This window comes from Myotis nattereri (assembly GCF_964212035.1).
Source record: "Myotis nattereri genome assembly, chromosome: 7".
NCBI classification, from domain to species: Eukaryota; Metazoa; Chordata; class Mammalia; order Chiroptera; family Vespertilionidae; genus Myotis; species Myotis nattereri.
The window spans coordinates 58,055,001-58,079,000 of record NC_138082.1 but is presented as its reverse complement, the minus strand read 5'-3'; the positions used below and the strand labels follow the sequence as shown (position 1 = coordinate 58,079,000).

At 37.1% G+C, this 24,000-nt stretch overlaps 1 protein-coding gene across 2 annotated transcripts in view; it reads left to right on the top strand.

The window, feature by feature from the left end:
- Positions 1-22,391, top strand: part of GPD2 (glycerol-3-phosphate dehydrogenase 2) — a 142,213-nt gene extending 119,822 nt beyond the window's left edge. For both annotated transcript variants that reach the window (XM_081095591.1, XM_081095590.1), the window contains exons 10-17: positions 5,246-5,380; positions 5,635-5,810; positions 6,408-6,539; positions 7,455-7,613; positions 15,358-15,470; positions 15,576-15,654; positions 15,836-15,934; positions 19,025-22,391. In XM_081095591.1, the coding sequence (XP_080951717.1) occupies positions 5,246-5,380; positions 5,635-5,810; positions 6,408-6,539; positions 7,455-7,613; positions 15,358-15,470; positions 15,576-15,654; positions 15,836-15,934; positions 19,025-19,150 (1,019 nt within the window). In that variant the 3' untranslated portion in view covers positions 19,151-22,391. The remainder of the gene's footprint in view (positions 1-5,245; positions 5,381-5,634; positions 5,811-6,407; positions 6,540-7,454; positions 7,614-15,357; positions 15,471-15,575; positions 15,655-15,835; positions 15,935-19,024) is intronic.
- The last annotated feature ends 1,609 nt before the right edge of the window (positions 22,392-24,000 follow it).

Sequence of the window (24,000 nt, the reverse complement as noted above, 5' to 3'; positions counted from 1 at the left end):
TGTTATATCCTGTCATCTTGTTTAAAGTGTTCATTTATTTTGAAAGGGAATATACAATTATTTAAATATAGCCCGGCCGGCTTGGCTCAGTGGTTGAGCATCGGCCTATGAACCGGGAGGTTACAGTTCAATTCCCAGTCAGGGCACATGTCTGGGTTGTGGACTCAATCCCCAGTGTGGTGTGCAGGAGGCAGCGATCCTGGAAGTATGAGAACCAGAAAAATCAAGATGAATCTTTGAGCTCTGAAGCATCACCACCTTGAGCTGAGTTATTTGTTTCACACATTGTATAGTTGAGAGTTAAAGTAGGTGATGTTCACTACCTACTCTTGGCTATAATCTGAGTGATGGAACTGCTGATATCCAGGTAAGAACTTGAGGGTAGGAGTACTAAACTGAGTAAAGTTATTTTTTATTTTTTTGAATTTGTGAGATTAGTAGGAGAGGAGGATAGTCTGAAATGGTAAATATGGGGCATGTTATGATAGTAAAATTATTTGGGTGAAAAGAGAGCAATTACAGCAAATTGTATTATCATGAGCGAAGGAGGTACAGTCAAATCTCATGGAAAAGATGCTCCATTGAAGATTTGTGGGTGAGGGGGCCATGGTGGCAGTCACCAGCTTGATGAGGACAAATCTGAGATCTACTACTTGGCAGCTTTTACTCTAGAGCTGTGCAATATCATAGCTGTGTGTGGCTAGTTAAATTAAAGTTAGTTAAAGTTAAATACAATTTGAAATTCAGTTCACATGAACCACATTTCAAGTGCTTAATAGCCGCATGCATAGGTGGCTGGTGAACTGGACAGTACAGGCATGGAGCACTGTTATCACTGCAGAAAAGCCTGTGGGACAGTGCCACTGCAGAATCTGGAAGGATGTATGTACACCTTTAGAGAAGGAAATAGCCAGTTTTTTACAGAGTCATGGAATCTGTATGTTTTTGTTCTATAAAATAGTGTATTATCTTGTAAAAGAAGAACTCGATATAAGAATGCTCAAGAGGTGGTTAATTTAGTGACTCCGCAGTATCTAAAGTGCATGTCTCTTATTTCTTGTCACGCTGCCATTCTCCAAGTTGGGTTCATCCTGGGGTTGTTTCCCTCACGGTTTCACACGGCTGCAGCAGTTCCAGGCGGTAGTAAAAGATTCTCTACGTGGTCCGTCTACTGCATTGGAATTTCTTTTCTTCAGAGAACTTTAGTTAGTGATTGTTTAACAGCGTCCACGGTTTCCACTGTGGGTGAATACTGTGGGAAAATATTACTGCGGGTGTTAACGAGAGAAAGCTGTTAGTTCAGTTAGTTGCTGTCTTTTGTACAAGTGATTAGAATTTATGTTTCATGTGTTTAGCAATGCTCTGTCCCATAGATGTAGGTTATACCCGAGGCCTGACTGGTCATTACTTAAATTTCGGTGGTGAAGAGATACAAGCACTTTATTCTTCAGCAGTAAATAGCTGAAGAATAATCCATAAAAATCATTGAGTCTCAAGGCTGAGAGAGAACTGGTAGGGAGATAGCTGATCCAACCACCCTCTGGTTGAATAATATAAAAATTCTACAGGCTATGAAGACTGATTCACATTTTAAATGTGACTTAAAATTTGATTATCCTTTTAAAATAAATTTAATGGCAAAATTTATCTGATATAATTCTTAGGCTAAGAGCGGAATGTTAAAATATCAAGCAAAATAAAGGAAAGTTCCTAATACATTGTGAATTCTTCCTGATAGTGTTTTCCTTTATTGAGTGTCAATTTCAAGAGTAGGATTAAGAATGGTATCAGCATACCTAATGCTTTAGTTAATGTTCCTCTATGAATGAAAAAAGTGTTTTAGTTCTGTTTTTTTCTTTCAGATAAACACAATTTCATAGAAGTATTTTTCTTCCTGTTATACCAGAAAAGGGAAAGCATTCGCTACCAAGATTATTTACATATGCTTCAGATTTACTCTAGAAAGTCTAATTTTCCATGAAATAATTTTAGTATCAGTCAGAGGGCTTTAAGAGTTGAAACCAAATTCCTGGTCAGCGTGGCTACCTAAGGAATTTCACAGACACACTCTGCAGACTTTGTGGTGACCACAGTGACGTTCTAAGTGGTTGGCTAAGTTTTATTTTTAACTCAGGGTGATTTGAACTCTAATGGAAAATAGTGGTAATTTCCTAGTTGGGCTTTTTGTAAAGATTAAACATTACATACTTTATGTTGATATTTTAAAAGACTTTTGTGGAATCCTGTGAAGCAAGAATTAACCCCTATTCCATATGAGCCATTAGGCTTAAACCTATGAAAGAGAATGCACACATCAGAGGGGCAGATTGAAGACTGGGATCCCAGCATCGAGAATCCCTTGTGGGCTCCAGTTGAGAAGCCTGGATGCCTGAGGCTTTCCTCAACAGGTTATGTTTCAGATACAGTGTTTGGATATGGGTTTGATTAGCCACCCCTGTAGAGGTATATGGGTACCTCTTCTTTCAGCATACAATCATGTTAAGAGTGTGGCCCTTAAAGAGCCATTTTAAAATATGCTAGATTTAACTTAGTTCCAATATAACTTTTTAAAAAAACATGTTTTTATTGATTTTTAGAGAGTGCACTAACTCCCCATTCTTCCCTTCTCCTCCCTCTGGTGACCACTATTTTACTTTCTGTTTCTATGAATTTGACTACTCTAGGTACATTATATAAATGGAATCATAATATTTATCCTTTTGTGCCTGGTTTACTTAGCATTATGTCTTCAATGTTCATCCATGCTATAGAGTGTTTCAGAATTTCCTTTTCAAAGCTGAATAATAATCCATTGCATATATATATAATATATTTTAGTTATCCATTGATCTGTTTGTGGACACTTGGGTTGTTTCCACATTTTGGCCATTACAAATGATGTTTCTGTGAATTGAATTTTCTCTGCTTTCTCTTCTTTTCGTTATGAACCCAGAAGCGTAATTGCCAGGTCATCTGGTAATTCTAAATTTTTTGAGGAACTGCCATGCTTTTACCCATAGTAGCTGCATCATTTTGCCTTCCCATCTAAAATACACAAGATATCCCAATTTCTCCACATCCTTCCCAACATTTGTTATTTTGTGTATTTTTTTAAATAAAATTTTTATAATACCCATCCTAATGGGTATGAAGTTGTCTATCATTATGGTTTTCATTTATATTTTCCTAATGATTAGTGATATTGAGCATCTTTTTATGTGCTTATTGGTCATTTGTACACCTTCTTTGGATAAATACTTATTCAAATCTTTTTCCCATCATTCAAACGAGTTATTTGTTTTTTAGTTACTGAGTTTTAGGAGTTCTTGTATATATATCCTAGATATTAACCCTTTTTCAGATATATAATTTGAAAAAATTTTCTTCCATGGCTTGTTTTTCATTCTGTTGATATCTTTTTTAATGTATTTTAATTTTTAAAATAATTCTTTATTGTTGAAAGTATTACATATGCCCCATTTTTCCCCCATTGACTCCCACAAGATAATGTCTTTTGATGTGCAAACATTTTTAATTTTGATGAAGCCCATTTTATCTATTTTTTCTTGTGTAGCAAGTGCCTTTGGTTTCGTATGCAAGAAATCATTGCCAAATCCAATGTCATGAATCTTTCCCATGTATTTTCTTCTAAATGTTTTATAGTTTTAGCTCCGTAAATAGGTCTTTGACCCATTTTGAGTTAATTTTTATATACAGTGGAAAGTAAGGGCACAACTTTTTTTATTTTTTTGCATGTGGATATTCAGTTTTCCCATTTTCTTGATGTTTTTAAGACTATATACAGACAGTTTTTATTACTATGGGTAATGGCTGGGAGTAAGATAAAGAATGACCTGAGTCATGGTTGAAGCAAAATTGTATTTCTTTATTATCCAGGAATGGATTAACTAGTTTAACCAAAGTAGGTGCAATAGAACCAGGTAAGCAATCACCTCCCCAGAGTCTGCATCATTAGGCAGCTATTGCATTTGTGCACATGGTTAGTTCCTTGATGTGGAGAATGGAGAGGAAAGAAGCTCAGCCAACCCTGAAGCTGATCTGGATAAAGAAGAGTAGATTCTGAAAGCTCTGCCTTTAGGTTTTGCCCTTCCTCTGATGGTGTTCCAGCACCACAATTAGGCTACTCTTTTTTAGCATTTTTACGTCAGTAATGAGTGCTATGCAAATGCTGTCCAATTTTGTTTTTATATCATCAATGTTTGGTATTGAGGGGTAATTATGTTTTGGCAGAGATAGTAAGAAGAATTTCATAGTATCTTGACTTTTCAGAGTTTCCAAACACTATAACACAAGTACTGTGTACTTATATTGGGAGGAGACCTATCTATTTTTGTGGCAGTTATAAAGATAATGGAATGAAAAAAGTAGAGTATGGAAATTGTCAGCAGTTGAGAGACCGTGATTCAATGGGTAAGAATGTGCTGCTCTATCATTTATAAGATGTTTGCTTTGGGCAAGTTGGTTTAACTTTTCTAATCTTTTTTTTTTCATCTGTGCAGTGAGAATAATAATACCTAATGCTATGGGGCTTTGTGAGGTTAAGTGAGATGAAATGTGTATGCCAAGTGCTTTGACAAGGCTAGGCCGGCTGTAAATGCTCAATTAAGGATCTGTGTCTTCCCTGAGAAGAGATAGTATTCTAGGAGAAATACAACAAGCCATGTCTATTAGGTTGTTTTTATTTTGTTTCTGCCTTTTTTGTTGTTCTTTTAAACTACTTCAAATTGTTCCAGCTGAAGCTTGCTAGCATTTGTTTCTTTTGTTTTCTCTTTTCAATTTTTTCCCCATGAAGATTATCTTTGTAATAAAATAAATTGATTTTTTCTTGTACTTACCTACTCAGTTCTTATATTTAAGGACTCCCCCTTAACCGCCCCATCCCCATTTTTTAAATACCCTTTTATTGATTTCAGAGAAGAAGGGAGAGTGAGAGATAGAAACATACATAATGAGTTCATTGATCCGCTGCCTCCTGCAGCCCCCTACTGGGGATTGAGCCCAAGGCCGGGCATATGCCCTTGACCGGAATCAAACCCCGGACCCTTCAGTCCGCAGGCTGATGCTCTATGCACCGAGCCAAACCAGTTAAGGGATTTCTCTCCCTTTTGAAGTGCATAATCATGTGTTCCTTTTGCTGTACTCTTTTCTGCTTATTAACTATTTCATAGTTTTGTTGAGATATCTCTGAGTAATCCTCTTACTCCTTGTCATTGATCCTTCCCAGTGAGGAGAGGGGATGTCCTGGCAGCATGGAGTGGTATTCGTCCCCTTGTGACAGATCCTAAGTCTGCAAACACTCAGTCCATCTCCCGGAATCATGTTGTGGATATCAGCGAGAGCGGCCTCATCACGATAGCAGGTACGGGCATTACCTTGTTACTTGGGAAAGCTTTAGAGGGGACCTTGTGTTCAGTGGTCACACTGGCACCTCTTTGAACTCTAATCAACAGGCTTTTTTTTTTTTATGATTCTGAGTAAAGTGTAACATCACTTTGCCATATTTTTTTTTTTACAAACAACAGGTGGGTTTGTTAACTCATACATTGATAAATGATTAAGTATAAAACAATAAGGGGTAGTATCCTAATGAATTATTTACCAACTTGTTTGTAGGGGGAAAGTGGACAACCTATCGCTCTATGGCGGAAGATACCATAAATGCTGCTATCAAGGCTCATAATTTGAAAGCAGGACCAAGTAGAACAGTTGGGCTTTTTCTTCAAGGGGGCAAGGATTGGAGCCCCACACTCTACATCAGGCTTGTCCAGGATTATGGACTTGAAAGCGAGGTGGGTGTGCATTGCCATATTATCTTACTCTTTCTTTACCTGCCTAATCTCACCGTTGCGAGTAGCAGAAGCAGCAACCTTGTGGCCTCCCTTACTTAGAATTTCTTCTTGGGGGGTTCATTTCCGTCTGTGTACTGTGGACGAGAACTAATGGAGAAAAGAAAAAAAAAAGAATGGCTTATTTGCTTCAGTGGCCTAAAAAAAAAATGCACATTTTTAGTTTCTCTTTTAAAATCTAGGGTTTGTTTGCTTTGTTCTTAGCAAACAGGACATCCTAAATTCTCTCTGTCGTGAACATCGGGGGAGCTGTTCTTTAGAAGTGATATTGGGAGCAGAGTGAAGCTGAAGCTCCATCAGTCACTGATACAGTGATACATGTGTAGTCGAGTTCATGCTGGCCTAAGCACTTGGGGCCCAAGTGGTTTCCTCCCACAAAAATCAAAATCTAATACTCTCCCAGAACTATTAGTTACAGGCTGTAGAAAGCTGACAAGATAAGCTTGTAGGTTTGTTTTGTTTTTTGGGGTTGTTTTGTTTTTTTGCTTTGCACCTAAAAGTATTGATATTCAAAGTCCTAATGCAGTTTTGTGTCCCTAGGTGGCACAGCATCTTGCCTCCACCTATGGGGACAAGGCCTTTGAGGTGGCCAAAATGGCAAGTGTGACTGGGAAAAGGTGGCCCATTGTTGGAGTGCGTCTGGTGTCAGAATTTCCATACATCGAAGCAGAGGTATGTGAATGGCCAAATGGGAATCTCTTGTCTGCACGGGGTGCCATTCATCTGTTTGTCTTTCATCTTTTAAAATAATTAAAATGTGGGCGAAGTGTTAATGCACATATGTGAGCTAAAACCTGAAGTAAAATGTCTGCTCAGCCTAGATATTTTTCATTTATACATTTTTATCTTAACTCTAAATTGGTATTGATAATGGTAACCATGATAGTAGAAAATAAAGGATTTCTTTCTGCTCCAAGAGCTATCCCAAGTCTTGTTAATTCACAGTTGTTTGCCTTTTTGTGAATTTGCAACTCTTATACCACTCATGTACTACCTGATGACATATCTTGATTTGACAATCAACTTCTCAAAGACTTATGCTTTGTTTCTCATTAAGGTTTCACATTTTATGAAACAGAGACCATGCTTTATATTTACTTATAATTCACTGCCCCTTAAAACCTGGGTATCCAGTAACCATGTGCTTAGTGATGGAAGGCAGGGCTTCTGTCTTTTGGTTACTCAGACTGAAATCTTGGGACAGCTTAAAGAGATGAGACCATAACTTTTTGATACTTGTTCTTTGCCTACTCAGCTATGTAAATTAACATCCATATTAAGTATAAGCAAAGAGGTACACGATTACTGTGGACGGTAAATGAGAAGTGAGGCAGTTTGCAAGTTTGTGGCAGGTTCTATTCAGAAAGAAGGCATTAACTCTTAACTAATTTGTCCCAGTTTCCAAAACTCCTTTGGCAGGCTGATGGGCAACTTGTATGATGTCACTGTTTGTCCCATGCCTGCCACAGAACTGGGGTTTATAAAGAAAAACTGTCACTTTTCCTAAGAACAGTTGTTTTCAGTAAAATTTTATTTTCTCTTTAAAAAAAAGCCTAAACTACTAATTTTACTTTAATTCAAAATCAGGTGAAATATGGGATTAAGGAGTATGCCTGCACTGCAGTGGATATGATTTCACGTCGCACTCGCCTGGCTTTTCTAAATGTCCAGGCAGCGGAGGAAGCCCTACCCAGGATTGTTGAGCTGATGGGCAGAGAACTGAATTGGAACGATGCTAAAAAACAGGTATTATATAGAAGTCTTTAAAATTATAGTAACCATTATAAAAATGTAATGTTGTGATCTGTTAGTAGAGACTAGCATAGTTTTTGTGGTGACTTTAGATTTCTTGCCAGTTCCTATGAGTGTGTGTGTGTGTGTGTGTGTGTGTGTTTTATATTGCCAAGTCTTAGGAAACCAGAAAGATGTTCTTGTACCAAAATGTGTTGGTTGTTTCTGGAAAAACCCTTGTAGAAAAATGCTATCAAATTCATGGTCATAATTCCTGAAAAAAACATAACATAATGATTGTGGGTAGACCTTTTTCTGGTTTTCACTGAAAACACTCTTAGAATGTAATCTGCAGTGAAATTCATACTCCTGCGAATTTGCCTTTGGTAGGAAACCTATTACCATCAGTTTTCCTGCTTGACCATCAAATGCATATTGATTTGTGTCATTTGAAATTTTATATTTACACCCAAATTAGAAAAAGAAAGCCAGTAATACTCAGTTGCCCACATATATAGCCCTGGGCTTGTTGTGATAAACAGAAGATCTTCATTTTTTTTTAACCAAACTATTATAATATGCAAAATCACTTTCATGTATTTATTCAAAAAATACTTTCTGTACTCACTGGTTTACTTCTTTCCCTCCTAGTCTTTCTAGAACCCATTTCATTTAGGCAATTTTGCTGCCACTTTGTTGTAGTAACTCCAGTCACACTCACCAAATAACCTCTATCTTGCTCAATATACTTGTCAATGTTCCATCCTCCTTTTACTCAACTAAATAGTGGCATCGACACACTTGATTCCTCCTTGAGCTACTGTTTGGAACACCACCTATCTTAGTCTACTCAGGCTGTGATACTAGAATACTACAGACTGGGTGGCTTCAACAACAGGCATTTATTTCTCTCAAGTCGAGGCTAGAACTCTGAGATCAGGGTGCTAGCCTGGTTGGGTTCTGGCTAGCACCCTGGCTTTCAAACAGCTGCCTTCTTGCTGTGTCCTCACATGGAGGAGAGAGAGAGGGAGAGGGGACCCTTCTCTCAAGATGCATTTAAACCTAATCACCTCCCCAAAAGCTCCATCTCTGAATACTATCACACTGAGTGTTAGGGCTTCAGCAAGCAAATTTGGTTGATTAGGCCTAAAGCTTGACATCATAACCTGATCGAAATCCATTAGCAAATCTCATCATATTTATCTTAAAATCATGGCTTGAACTCACCTATCATCTATCTGTCTATCTATCATCTATCTATCTATTTATTTTGATCTTTATTGTTGAAAGTATTATGTTATGTCCCCCTTTTTTCTCCATTGACCACATCTAGCCTATCCCTGTCAACCCTTTCTTAACACATTTAACTGCTCACCCTGATTCAGCATCTCTTACGTGGATTGTTGTAATAGTTTCTCTCCCCTTAACCAAGGTCCCTGCTTTAACAACTTCAATGATTCTATTAAAACATAAGCCAGATCATTGGCTATGTCAGTCTGAAGTTGAGAGGGAACAGTTGAGTTGGTATTTTAGTCATCAGACTGAACGAGATCCAGGGAGTTCATGTGGTTAAATAATGGCAAGTAGTCCAAAGACAGCCCAAGGCACTCCACAATTTAGAAGTTGGAGAGAAAAGGAAGAATCTGGGAGAAAAAAAGTAAATTATAGCTAGTGAGTTTGGAGAAGGTGTGAGAAGCCTCAAGAGAGAGCTGTGACCAGAAGGGAAGGAAGTATTTCAAGAAGAGGGAAGGAATCTGCTGCATCAAGTGCCGTTGATAGGTTTAGTAAGATGAGGACTGACAGTTAACAATTCATTTACTAAAACATCTTTCTTTTACTCACAGTAAAGCCAAAGTCATGACAGTGGTTTACAAGGCCTTTGTGATCTGGCCACCACCTTTCTGATCCCTGGTCTGTCTTTCCATTATTCACTCCCCATCAACCCACAGGTCAAGTTGCTTTTCTTCATTCACATCCTGCTGATGCCTCTGCTTGGAATGGTCTTCCCTGAATATCCTCACAGCCTCCTGGATATCCTCACTTCCTCCTGGTCTCTACTCCAGAGAACTTCCTTAACTGGGCAGAATAAAAGAGCTCCTTCTCCCATTTGAATGATGTTTTCTACTCCATTTCCTACTTTATTTTTCTCTTTAGCATCTGTTCCCATTTGACACAGGATGTATTTAGTTGTTTATTTGTTGTCTGCCTTTCCTCCAGGAAATAAGCTCCAAAGGAGAAGACATAATCTGTTTTGTTTCTGTACACTCAGTGCCCAGCATATATAGGGGGCCCTAAATAAATATCTATTGAATCAGTGAATAAACATTATTGAGCATCCATGTCATCTGTGTAAGGAAGGATTGGGTATAGATCCTGCCCTTAAATTTTTCTCATTCTGGTGTAGATTCCCAAAGATGGTTACCTATCAGAGTCACCTGAGAATGTAGGGGAAAGGGCAGAGTTCAAGGGTTGTCTTTAGACCATCAGAGTCAGAGTCTTCTGGGATGAAACCAGGGCCCTCTATTTAAAACTTCTCTTGTAATTTGAATGCATTGTATGTAGTATGCTGCTGGTGGAATTCACCAGTTGAAAGAGCTCCTTAAATCTGACCACAACTCTATCAGGCATAAACCTTTACCCCCATTTTATAGTTGAGGAAATAGTCTTAGAGCGAGTAAGTCCCGGTCAGAGTTCATACAACAGTAGTAAGTTGTGCAACTGGGATTGAAAGCAGTATTCTGATCCTACAACATAAGCTTTTCCCACCTGCCCTCTTGCCTCTGCTTTGGTGGGACTGGTTTATAGCTCTTCCTGTTTGGAGTTTTGATTTGATCAACTAAAGCTATATATGGAGGCTACACAGAATGAAACTCACTTCTGTGCTACTGCCAATCATTTTTAGCATATAGAAGGACTGAGGAGAATGTGTTCCTGTAAAAATTATGGTTGGAATGATTTGAATATGCAGGAAGATATTTTGTGCCAGGATTTCAGGCTGTAGGAGGTAGAAAGGAGGAAGAAAATTCTGTAAACTGGTGTGTTCGGCCCTCCAGAGGAAACTAGATTTAACTTCAGTTCAAATTTTATGAGCAGATTTATGTACTCAGGAATATTCTCCCATCCCCCTCAACAAAGGAACAGAAATAAAAGACCTAAAGTTATTACTCAGTATCCGAGACATTGGAGTGTTAATGAGGTCTGTGGACAGTCTGGAGAGAACAAAGAAGAAGGGGGAAAAAAGAATTAAAGGTTAGAAAGCTGGACTTCTGAGAAAAGGTTAAAAGCATTGGGATTATTTAACCTGCAAAAGTGAAAGAGGAACAAGGTGATAAATAACCCTCTGTAGATGAATTGTGCTTGTTTTTACCAGTCAATACTTAATGAGTGACTTGTATGCTGAGCATTATACCAAATATTTTAGGGGAATAATAAATAGCTCATAGTTTTAAGGACCTTGAAACCCAATTGAGTAGCTATAGCACATGTATACCTCAGAAATGTGTGCATGTTTTCCAAAATGTAGAGAAATATTTAGAGAACTGTCATTTAAGATCAAATTCATCCAACTTGGAAGAACCAATTAGGGAGAAAGGCAGTATCTAAGGGCAGTGGGGTTTGAGACTGGAGTGGCTGGGCATATTTAAGAAATAGAACGCTGTCAAATTATGTCCCACAGGGTACAAATAATATAAGTCAAAAGATGACTATATGGTCAAAAGAGTGGAAAATTATGAGTTAAACAAATGAAATCATTTTCTTCAATGTAGGTGATTTGGTGCCTTTAAAATGCTTATGTGCACTTTCAGTCTCCAAAAAGGAACTTATTCGGAGACAGACTCGACTCTCACATTTTGGAAGGGCTGGGGGAAAAGGCGACGAGGAAGTATTTTGGGAAATGCCCCCATAGGATTTGGTAAGGAGGTTTTATAACTTTCAGACAAAGCATGCATTTCATTGAGAGACTTTAAAGAGAAGACCACTTAAGTAGATTGAGGGAGTCTCACAAAAAGAAATTCTTTCAAAATTGTTTCAAAATTGATTTCAATGGGGAAGAAGCCAGTGAAGAAATGAAGTGACTGAAAAAAGCAAGCTGCTAAGCAGCAAGTTTAAAACAGATGGAAGACAAGTGCTCAACAATGAAAGGGTATCTAAGAATGAGATGGATGTATATAAATAGTGTCAGGGATTGGCTGACTGCTGGGAAAAAAATTGCTAAGGACAACACACACACACACACACACACACACACACACACACACACACACAAGAAACAACTTTTACAAATGGAAAGGAATGCCAGTGAGGCCTAACCTGGATGACTGTTTGATGAGACTGGCACCATAGTCTTCAATGGAGAAAAGGGAGAACTTTTCAACTTATAGTTTAATACCAAATTGTTTTTCTTTTTTTCTTTTTGGTCAAGAAGAATGATTTTCAGTGTGCAAAGAGAAAAATAAATATTGGCAAGAGGAAATAGATATTTAAATAGAAGGTTGCTCTAAATGAGTTTGTATGCCAACCCAGAAAGATTATACCTCAGGCTACTCAGAGAATTTGCAGATGGAATTTATTTAACCACTGTTGAGATTTAAAATATTGTAGCAAACAGAACCAGAACCAGAAGACAAAAGATGGGCAAATGGAGCACCAAATTCCAAAAAAGGAGAAGAGAGAAAAACATAGTTTGTAGCTTATAAACTGGTGATCTTAGCATTGTTCTTGGAAAGTTTTCTAGATTATGGCATTTTAAGTTTATTTTATTGATTTAGCAAGACGTGTAGTGATCATTGGAAGCTAGTAAGGAATTATTTAGGAAAAAATCATTTCAGATATCTCATTTTCTTTTCATAAAGATTAGCAAGATTGTTAGATCAAGGAAATGTTATAGAAATGGTGTATTTAAGTTCCTTAAAGCATTCTTCGAAGCCCCATGTGATATCTTTTTTTAAATTGGAGGATTTGTAATCAAATGATCACTGTTTGTCTCAGAAGAGGTCTCTGAGGATTTTGTCCTTGGTTTGACCTAATCTACCTTGCTTCAAGTGCTGAGATTACAATGTTGATGGCATGCATCTTTGGCACACCAATAATAGGAATTGGAGGGAGAGTGAATGTTTAATGGCAAATAAAAGCAAGAGGTGAAATTTCATTAGGTATAATTAGCGATAAATGGTAAACCTTGCAATACGTAGAAACACGATTCCATTTGTTCATGATATATTTGACAAGGCTTACCAGTAACACATGCAAAAATGAAATATGGTTTCTGTTATCTGTGAATGCCTAGCAGTTAACAGTAAATCATGGCTGCCCCCAAATGCAATTGTAATCTGAAGCTGCGTTAATAGGAATCATATCTCTAGATTGATGAAGCTAGTAGTTACTCCTTCCTAGGTACTTGTTAATCCCAAACAAATTGGAGGAATTACAAAGAGATGGGTTTAATCTCAACATAAAAATGTTAAGCAATTGGAGCCATCCCTCTATGGGCTACTTTCAGTGGTATTGAGTTATCACCCTATTGTGAGAATTTTTTAGATGAAGAACTCCTGCTTCCATTTTTGGAATATTGTAAAGCAAATGTGAGGTTAGGGAGGTGCATTGGGTGAATTCGAGGGAAAAATCGCTTCCAACTTTGAAATTCCATGGTTCCTTGCTTGATGGTGTATGAATAACTCACATGGGTGATGAAGGGAGATGTATCAAAGAAGAGCTTGTTCTTGGAGGGAAGCATCAGAGAAGCTATTTCCAGGGAAATGAATCTTGAATGAGTTTTATAGAATGTGACCTGGTAAAATCGGTGCAATGGAAATATGTTTGTTTGTTTGTTTGTTTTTTAAATAACTGGTGGGTTTTCTTGTGAAACCCAATCTGCCAGTGAAGAATGTCTTTTGTAACTTCACAGACAAGTCCTATATATACTTATATATCATGTGTGTGTGTGCGATATCATATAGATGATATATAGCATATTTTCATAATATATAGTATATGTATAGTTTATGTGTGTATATATATATATATTAGCTGAGAATATTTTAGCATTTCTAATTTTATATATAATATAGTTATTTTGCTTTTTCTATAATATATAGTATGTATTTATTTTACTTACATATTTATATTATATATGTACATATATATAATTTCCTAAGAGAAAAAAAATATATTTCTCTTAAGAGAAAATAATGTAGGAAGGCAATAATCTCAGAAAAGTAGTTTGTCTTCCCCTCTCCAAGAAAAAGGAGCAGAGGCACTTGTCATCTACATAAGATCCTTTGATGGGGAGTCTGGGGAACTTAAGACTTGCATTAGTAAGTTTTCTCTAGATTGTGCTCTATAACAAACAACTTCAAAATCTTATTAGCTTACAATGGCAAGCATTAACTTTTCACTCATGTTACATGAAGGCTGCATGTTAGCTGCCGTGGCTCTTTTCTATATTCTAGATTATCTTCAGGTGTCTCTGATTTATACCCTTGTCATGACAGAGAAACCAGAGAGGCAAAGTTGTTCTGATGCTTTTAAGTTTTACTCAAAAGTAGCCTATGTCATACCTATTCATGTTCTGTTGGCCAAAGTTAATCATCTGTCCAAGCTCACATCAATGGGTTGAGAAGTATACTCATGGCAAGAGGAGGGAGGTTGGTGTGTATAGATAATATATATAGGTAAAAGGAAGGAAAGAGATATTTGTGAACAGTATACAGCACAATAGAGTCATTTTGAAAGTTCTTTGATGAGAGACAGACTCGATGAACACTAATAATGACTGCCTGGCCGGTATGGCTCAGTGGTTGAGCATGAACCTATGAACCAAGAGATAATGGTTCAGTTCCCAGTCAGGGCACAGGCCTGTGGTGCAGGCTCGATCCCTAGTAGGAGGCATGCAGGAAGCAGCTGATCAATGATTCTCTCTTATCATTGATGTTTCTATCTCTCCCTTTTCCTTCCTCTCTGAATCAATTGTGTGTGTGTGTGTGTGATTTTTTTTTTTTTTTTAAAGAATGACAATGTTCTCAGCAATAGTATCAATTGAGTCTGGAACATTTGAGAAAACAGGTAGAACTAGTCAGGATAGCTTGTTTCTTCTCATTACTCAGTAACTTCCACCCAACTATCAGAATCCTAGTGACAGAATTTCAGAATAGCTAATCTCATGTTGTTTGTCTGGGTATACTGCATACTACATTCTAAGTAGTTGTTCAAGTCCTATATATCTTCTTCACTTCTAATTACCTTTTTTTTTTTTTTTTAACCAAAACCACAGATTTTGGTCCTGTAGATTTTGCTAGTGGAAGAGTATTCTGCATTAAAAGCAAACAAAATAATAAAACATGCAACAACATGAATGAATCTTGGAAACATTATGCTGTGGAAGCAAATGCAGAAGACTACCTGCTATATGAGCCCTTTTATATGAAATTCTAGAAAAGGCAAAACTTGTGACAAACAACAACAAACAAACAGATCAGTGGTTGCCTGGGGAAGAGATGAACTGCAAATGGGCAGAAGGAAGCTTTTTAGGGTGATAGAAGTGTTCTATGTCCTGATCATGGTAGACTATACATCAAACTATGTACCTAAAATAGGTGGATTTTGTTGAATATAAATTATACTTTAAAATAAGTCTGGAAGAAATAAAAATGTGCTGGTCAGATAAGTGAGGATAAGCTAGCTTCTTTTTAGAACATCAAAAGAAAAAAAATCAATACATTTTACTATAAATCTTTGAAATTTGTGTGTGTCTGTGTTTTAGGAAGAACTTGAAACAGCTAAGAAGTTTCTGTATTTCGAAATGGGTTATAAATCTCGATCAGAACAGTTAACGGATCACTCTGAAATTACCCTGCTGCCTTCAGACGTTGACAGGTACTTCTAATAAGTTTCTCTCTCTCTCTCTCTCTCTCTCTCTCTCTCTCTCTCTCTGTCTCCCTACATAAGTATATTATTCCATTATTCAACATTGTATTCCAGGTATAAGAAGAGATTTCATAAGTTTGATACAGACCAAAAGGGCTTTATTACCACTGTTGATGTTCAGCGTGTATTAGAGGTAATTTTTTTTGACTCAATATGTTGGATAGCAAAAGAATGTAAAGATTATATTAGATATTTTTTCCTTAAGTAGGTATTTCTATGGGTAATATTTCTCTTTTAATTTTTGAAAAGTTGATAACATTATTAAAAGGATTTGCATAATTTTTAGTTAATCTTTATTTTGTGGTTTAATATAGAGTATCAATATCCAAATGGATGAAAACACACTACATGAAATTCTGAATGAAGTAGATTTGAACAAAAATGGACAAGTTGAACTCGATGAATTTTTGCAGGTGAGTTGTACTGAAAGGAAACACATGTATTTGTTTTTTATCTTTTGGTTGCCAATGGTTGCTCCAGGATAGAGTTTGATGTCCACACAATTGTCACTTCATTCTGAAAAAGAAGAGAGCTTGAAGCCAGCAAAAGTTGATATGTCTGCCTTCAAGGATAAGGCTCTATGTGGTACACATTCTTTTTCTTTTTTATAAGACACATTCTGTTATATTGGGCAATTTAGATAAAATTTAAGTTAACTATGGCCTAAAGAGAGTGAGTAAGAAGTATGCTTTTTAAAGAAGTGTGCCATGGAATACCACTGCCAGACCATTCTTTATCTGCTTCAAGGAGCTATAACACAACGTTTCTAATGTGGAAAGTCATTTTTTAAGGAAAAGTTTTAAAAATCATTGTCACATTCATTTGAGAATCATATTCACTTGAGATCCTGAAATTTAATTATTATATTCTTACATTATAAAGAACATGAAAAACAAAAGAAAGGGAACATGCATTCTGGGGTCAAGACCATATAATTCAAGCATTTCTATTTTTACTTACTCACGGCTCAATTCTTTAATTGTAACCATGAAGGAAATACATTTTGCTACTTTAACTTCCAATTGGATGCTGCACATCATTCCTTAAAAGAGAGAAATTCAACAAACCCATACATTACTGTGGCTGTCCATAGGACTCTGATAATATGAAGTATGTATTGGTTTCCAAGCAGCCAGGCTTTTTTCTGTAGTGCTTCTTGGGCAGGTATTTCAAATGAATGCCAGGTCTTGCTTGCACCATGGCAATGATGAATGCTGAACATGAAATAAATTAATGCTGGGGATTTTGGTCAATGTCAGCCTTTTCTTCACTGTGTCAAGTTAAACAAACAAGATCAAGGCAAAGGAAATGGTAATTGTCTCTCTGGAGATGAGCTGCAGATAAGAGCATTGTTGAATCTAAATGCAGAAAATTTTCACAGATTGTGTCCAGCATTACAAAAAAGGATGTTTAGTTCTTTAGCTTACCGGCTAACTAAGTTCACCTTTTGAATTGAGGTTAAAATCTGTGCTTGGCAATTAGAAATCATTTAATACATTTTTGTCTAGTTTGTTTTTAGAATATTTTATGGTTTGTCTCAGTATTTTAGAAAACTTTAAAGAAGTAGTTTATGTTTCATTTCATGTGTTGTAAATAAGCAATAGTACTTAAGGTTGGCAGCAGTTCTCAACCTGTGGGTCGCAACCCCTTTGGGGGTCGAATGACCCTTTCACAGGGGTCGCCTAAGACCATCGGAAAACACATATATAATTACATATGGTTTTTGTGATTAATCACTATGCTTTAATTATGGTCAATTTGTAACAATGAAATTGGGGGTCACCACAACATGAGGAACTGTATTAAAGGGTCTCGGCACTAGGAAGGTTGAGAACCACTGACCAAGGGTTTTAGAAGCAATAAGAATCTAATTTTATGGATGTGCTCTCTGGTTTGAGTGTTGAGTAATTTTTTTGAATGCAATAGAGTTAAACACATACAAAGTAATTTAAACCATCTGTGGGTTTTCTTGTACAGTTTTTAATAATTGAGTATTCCTTTTTTTTGGGTCCAATTCTTAATGAAAGAGACTATTCATGCCTCTACTAAGTACAAATACAGAGTCTAATTTTCAACTTAAAAATTGCTGATCATATTTCTCATAAAATATATTCACACCCAAATGTTTTTTTTTTCTCCTTGTAATATGGTTGCAAGATACATATAATGTTTAAAGAAACTTTGAATTTTTAAAGGCTGGTACATCATATAATGTTTATGGATAAATGAAAAGCTCCAGTTCTATCAGATTTGTTAGCTCTGATAAACTTTGAAGGTCTTCATGCACTCAGAGACAAAACAATAGACAATAAATTGTTCTGTATTTAGATGTCAACATTCTTTATGTTACATCATTTGTCATATGTAAAGTATGTTGTCAGGGTTGGTTTTTTTATACAATTTTTTTCCCCTCGGGATTGAGTCCATGTTTACCTCATTAAACACCCTTGTCAGTATAGATTTGGTTTCTCAATAATCCCCACTGGAAGGATCCCTGCAGGCATCACGTGGTTGCGTGACTTTATTTTTAGGTTTGGGCTCTGATGCCACTTGTGCATGTAGGAGTCAATCTCTAATAGGCAGTAGCTTGTGAAGCAGCTTTTAATAAGGTCAGGCAATTCTGATCCCGCGCCTTGGCACATGCCTCTGACTCTTCTTTAGAGCCATTTAAAGAAATGTGTCTCTGTAAGCTGAAAGCTATCACCCTACAAAGTATTCCAGCGAATGGCTAACTCAGTGCTCTTTTAAATAAATAAATAAATAAAAAAGATTGAGGCAGTGATACTAAGAAAAGCAAAGAGTTAAAATTACATAAACTTGAAATGGGAAAAAAAATATACCCCCGCTCATAATGGCAAAGTGCCTTCAAGATTAAAGGCCTATGCCCACTGACTGCATGTAATTTCAAGACTAATTCTGATTTTATCCATTGGATAAAAATGAATTAGCTAAAATCTGGGCTGCGGAGTGCTTTTAATTCTTAAGGTAGATTTCTGAGTCCATTTTCAAGTACTCAAATGTAAATTACTTTATCCAGTCTTTAAGAATTTGGATTTAGGGGAATTGGAGTAGTCAAGTACAGTAACATTAAAAAAGAGTAGTTAAATATAGATCATGGTCTGTCTTTGTTCAATCCCTGAGATTCATTTCTAAGATTTTAAAATGGAACTCATGATCCAATATTTGAGTTGCTCAAAAAAAAAATACGCGCCCTGAGCACATTAAAGGACAAAAAAGTGACGTATTATATTTGCATTTAAAGGCAGGCCGATTTTGCTAGATGGGTGTAGTTTTTACAGCAGTGAAAAAATACCTGCCTGTGCCCCCATTTCTAAAATATTCAAAAATTGTCCTCTTTCGATTTGAACTAGAGGAACTGTGATGGCTTTTGATGGAGCACTTAATCACCTCTGCCTACAGCCAAGGTGACCATTCAGACGCCGCCGTGAGGAAGGGAGTGAGCCAGCCTGCCTTCTGAATCTGTTGCCTGTTTTCTCTTTAAGCTGATGAGTGCTATTCAGAAAGGAAGGGTGTCTGGGAGCCGGCTGGCGATCCTACTGAAAACGGCGGAAGAGAACCTGGAAGGAAGGGTTCCCATTCCGGTGGACAGAAGTTGTGGAGGATTGTGAGAGCAGTGACTCCTCGGCCATCGCACATAGGAACAACAAATCATCATGTAACAACAGTTCCGAAATACAACACTCCAAAATAGTGGATATGGATAGCTGCTTTTTTTTTTTAAACACTGGGAAACATTCCAAAACTTTAGGATGTTGATGTATACCCACTCTTTGTATTTGCCACTCACTCTCGCTTCTAAAAAGTGTATTTTATCCCTTTTCCTCATTTTCGATGCGCCCTGCCTTAATGTTTTGTATCCATTTTGTGACCGATTAGACTGGACATGCTCTCTTTTTGTGTATTTGTTCATTTATTCTAATTCACTTCTAGAGGCAGAATGCTTTGGCTGAAATCGAAAAAAGGAGCTGGAAGAATTTTGTAACATACCCAAAGCTCTGGACGTTAAGCTTGTAGATAGTATTTGTTCTTAAAAGAAATGGAGCTGAGAGTGGCCTCTCAAGAGAAGACCTCTCAGCCACTCCTTCCTCCAGCTTGTCTGCCTTCCCTCTCCAAACCGTCGCACAATTTTCTATGTAGAGCATGACTGGCAAAGCTGGAGAGGGAAGGAAACATTTAGATCTGGTTACAGGAGCAAGTCTGAAAGAGAAACTCCGAAAGCTTCCAGAATCACAGGTATAAGATAAGGATAGCACTGACATTTCTGGGAGTTACAGTGATAGTTTCATCTCAGCAATTCGTTGTGGTTTTTTTTCCTCCCTCAGTCACTGCTGGTTTTTCTTTGACTATTATAGTTGCCAGGAAGATTCTTGCTGTTTTAACTTTAAAACCGGCATTTCAGTGGTAAGTTAGATGTAATGGGATGAGACTGAATTTCTCAAATCTTTACAGGAGTAATTAATACATTTAAGGGTTAAAAACCTGTGTTTATTAAAGATCCACATATGATAGCACAATTTTTAATCCCCAAATCCTAAACGTTAGAGCATGTGATATTGTCAGAGCTGACCTGTTTTGCTTGGTTTACTGCATCCTTTTGGGGGAGTATTTGTAAACAGACAGCAATGAGGACAGAAATAACCCTTCAGTAACTTTATAATTATCTGTAAAAAGGCACAGCACTCAAGGTCCTTTAGGTTACCTAAAGCCTCTCTCATTCTGTACTCAGTGGAAAAGTTCTTAATCAACCAAAAAGAAACAGAAAAATATAAAACCACACAAACATACACTCACACACATTCCCCCAGCACACATACACACACAGAGAGACACAAAACAAACAAAAATCCAATCTGTATTTCATTTCACAAATAATGAATTGAATTTAAAGGTCTATTTTGGTATGCTTTTGCAATATTTTGTTGGCATTTTAGCCAGTCACCTGAATATTTATTTTTTGTGCTTCTTCTTGTGAAGTTAACTACCTTTTTTTTGTGTCTCCAGATCAGGTTGTGTATGTGAAATCTAACCCTTTATTTAATGTCAGGTTTTCACTGCACACTCTTAAAGTCTTAGTTTTTTAAACTGGTACATGAAACATTTTTGTGCTGTTATTTCTGTTTATGTCAATATTGTAGCCTATCTTTATGCCTCATTTGAGTGGGGCATGAGCCTGGATGTTATAGTATAAACACTGGAAATTCACTCACGTAAGCACCCATCCTCACTTCTGAAACAGTTAAGGTAGCATCTTCACTCCTTTTGCTTTTAAAGGATGTTTTAGACTTGCCACTTCGAAAGGAAAACCTAAAACAGAGCAAGGGATGCTCCGAGGTACCACTGTGAAGTTTTTCTTTCAAGGTGTGATTTTTTTTTATACTGGCTATTTTATTTTTTTAAATAATGGAAGCTTGTGGCTTTGTAATTTAGTATTTTTCTATCAAGACGATACATTTCACTGTTTGGAATCCAGTGACACTTAACAGACAGAAGAGCTGTCCTTTCAACCATTACAGATGATGTGCCACAATACTGTACACTTGTGTTCTCTGTCTTTCTCTTTTTCTAGTTAGAGATGATAAGGATGACTTGTATCCTCCTTGAATCCATTACAGTAGGGACCCAGCTTAAGACCTGACTAGCCTGGGCAAAGCTGTGTTTGTAACACAGGCCTTGTTTGTGCACGCTTTGCTATGAGTGAAGTTCCTTTAAGGACAAAGAAAAGCACACTTTTCTTCTTTTGAGCATATTTGCTTTTGCTTAAAATCTGCTAATTCTAAAACATACGCTCCTTCATCGATCCCAGAGACTCATCTTGGAAACGAGCTGGCTCCAAGTCTTTACTGTGAATAAAGCACCCCCACATTTGGGTGTAAGCTCTTAATTAAACCTGCACAGCTTCTTCACCTGATTTCAGAAACGAAGCAAGAAATAGGGGGATAAGCCCCTGCAAAACCTACTCCGAGTGCAAAAGAATGTTTTGCCCTTTTCCTATAAATGTGATGTAGATGATGCTGTGGGGGCGGGGGCGGGGGTGGGGTGTGCAGGGATTGTCTTTTATCAATCAAGTGATTTCTTTCAAGAGCCTTTAAGGGGGTTCAGGTGAAGGAAACCCCATCTGTGATAGAGACCTGGATGTTCCTTTAAACAGCTCAACCACCGTCATACGGGAGTGATCGTGCTGGATTATTTGTTAAGCCAGGGTTGCCTGCCTCATATCCATCATGCTGTTTGCAAAATTCGTGCTTTTAATCAATTTATACTGAGTGTAACTTTAGGGTTTCTACAATTAAATGCATGCTCCCTATTCTGCTTTATTTTCCAGCCTGTTTTGTCTTTTTCAAATTATGTAGATTTCTCTTTTGTACAATGAAGATTTCACTCTGACTTTTACTAAACATACTGTCAGAATGATCATTGATCTTATTCCCTTTTTTATGTATTTGTATTTTGGCCTATGAATGTAATAATACTGATGTCGGTGACGCTATAACTTGCACTGTTTTGCATTATGTCAGCCCTTTTTAGGGGAGTAAAAAAGCCCTACTGTGTTTTTAAAGAAGATCAAGTATAAGCACGGTAGTGAAGTAGAGAAACACACTGCATGTTTTCATGGCTCTTTTATGTATCGTGGTGGGTTATTGTTCTAGATTGGACTGTTAAATACTATGTTTGAGGCTGGGTTGTCATTTTTATAACTGTCTTGGTGTTTTATCGCCATTATTTATTACTTTTGATATACGGAATGAGCTGCATGCATTTATAGAGCAATAAGAGGATATATTTAATGTGCCTTGTTTTTAACGGAATAAGAACTGAAAGCATGAATCAATAAAACTGATTAAAATGGTCCATTTGCTGGCATTTTGATGTTACTTGCAGTCAGAGAAATAACTTTGATTACTGTTGAAGTTTTTTAAAAAAAAGTTTGAAAATATGTTTACAAACTATGTTTTTAATGGCACTTACACATTAATTCTTTTAGCTTGAAATTTCATAATTTGATCTCAAAAGTAAATCTCTGCATAGACAGATGTAATTTTTTGAGACTGCCAGGATTATTTGTATTAATTTGTTGCTGCAGCCTTTAGGGCATGACTTCTGGATTTGTGCAATCCTATTCTAAAATTACATTCATCCTATTACAACTAACTCAGCTGAATTCTTTTTTTTCCTTCCCTTTTTTTTTTTTTTTTTGTCTCCAAGAGCCTTTCAGCCTGAGGGTTCCCAGGCACACTGATGAATTTTATCATAACTAAAATCAATAGAAATGAATGGGAAAGATTACATAATCCATTTTGATCATCTCACATGTCAAGTTAGTACAGGGTTGCCAAGTGTTGATAAATGCTCTGACAGAAAAAATGCTATATATTTTCATTGTCAGTAAATCAGTAAAGCTGTTATCAGTTTTAACACAAGTTTTACAATGCCCATGTTATTTTATAGGTTTTAATTTACACACGTGTGTGGAGCATACCATACACTCCATTTGTGGTTTAGATGCACTGCCTCCTGGTTTTTGGTGCTCAAAGCATGTGTGAGCTTCTGAAGTTTCTTTGGCATTGCCTAGAATACCCAAAGCCATACCCCCCTTTCCCCCCGCCTCCTCCCCCCGCCTCCCCCCCCCCCCCCCCCACACACACACACACAGACTGGTAACAATGAACTGTTTGTTCAGTGCCTGGAAAAAAATATATAGCAGCTCGAAACATTGTTCATTGATCTAGCTTATCAAATTTTATAGCACTTTAAAATTTGTCAACTTAAAATTTGTCAAAGTGGATTGCTTCAGTTTTTGGAATGTATATACAATTTCTGATAATCAAAGGAAAACGGATACTAACATCGATATTTGCAAATCTCTGTCAACACCACATTATCATTAGTGTTAGATTCCACCTGATGACATGTGACTTATGAAGGAGGCACAACAGAAGTTTTAAATTGATACGGCATCCTTCTAATGAGAGGATTTCTGTATAGGAGATGGAGTTGATGAGCTTTTGTGCCTGCACTTTGTATTTTAGGCCTTTAATTAGCTACCAAACTTGTGAAATACATGCACATAACATGATATATGTGAGCCATGCTGACACCAGGATAGTCCTGTAGATCCTGCATAAAGAAGGTTGTGGGCCCTTTGCCAAAAACAGTAATTATCTTTGCATTTTGTTAAATATTTGACCCAGAATAATAAAATTTACATGATCTAAGCAAAACTGCTTTAGCAACATGACCAAGGCCATCTTTGTTCGTCACATTTGGCATTAAATTGCATTGCTTAGCACACCCTGCCACCAGTCCCGTTAGTTACCTGCATTCACATTGGAGTTGCTGGAAACTGAAAGCTGAGGTATGTATCTTATAGTCGTAGATAGCATATCACGTTTCAGTGGAAGAGACAGGAGGATCGAGTCTCAAGAGTACCCACCTGGGATGCTCGGGCATGGCACATGGT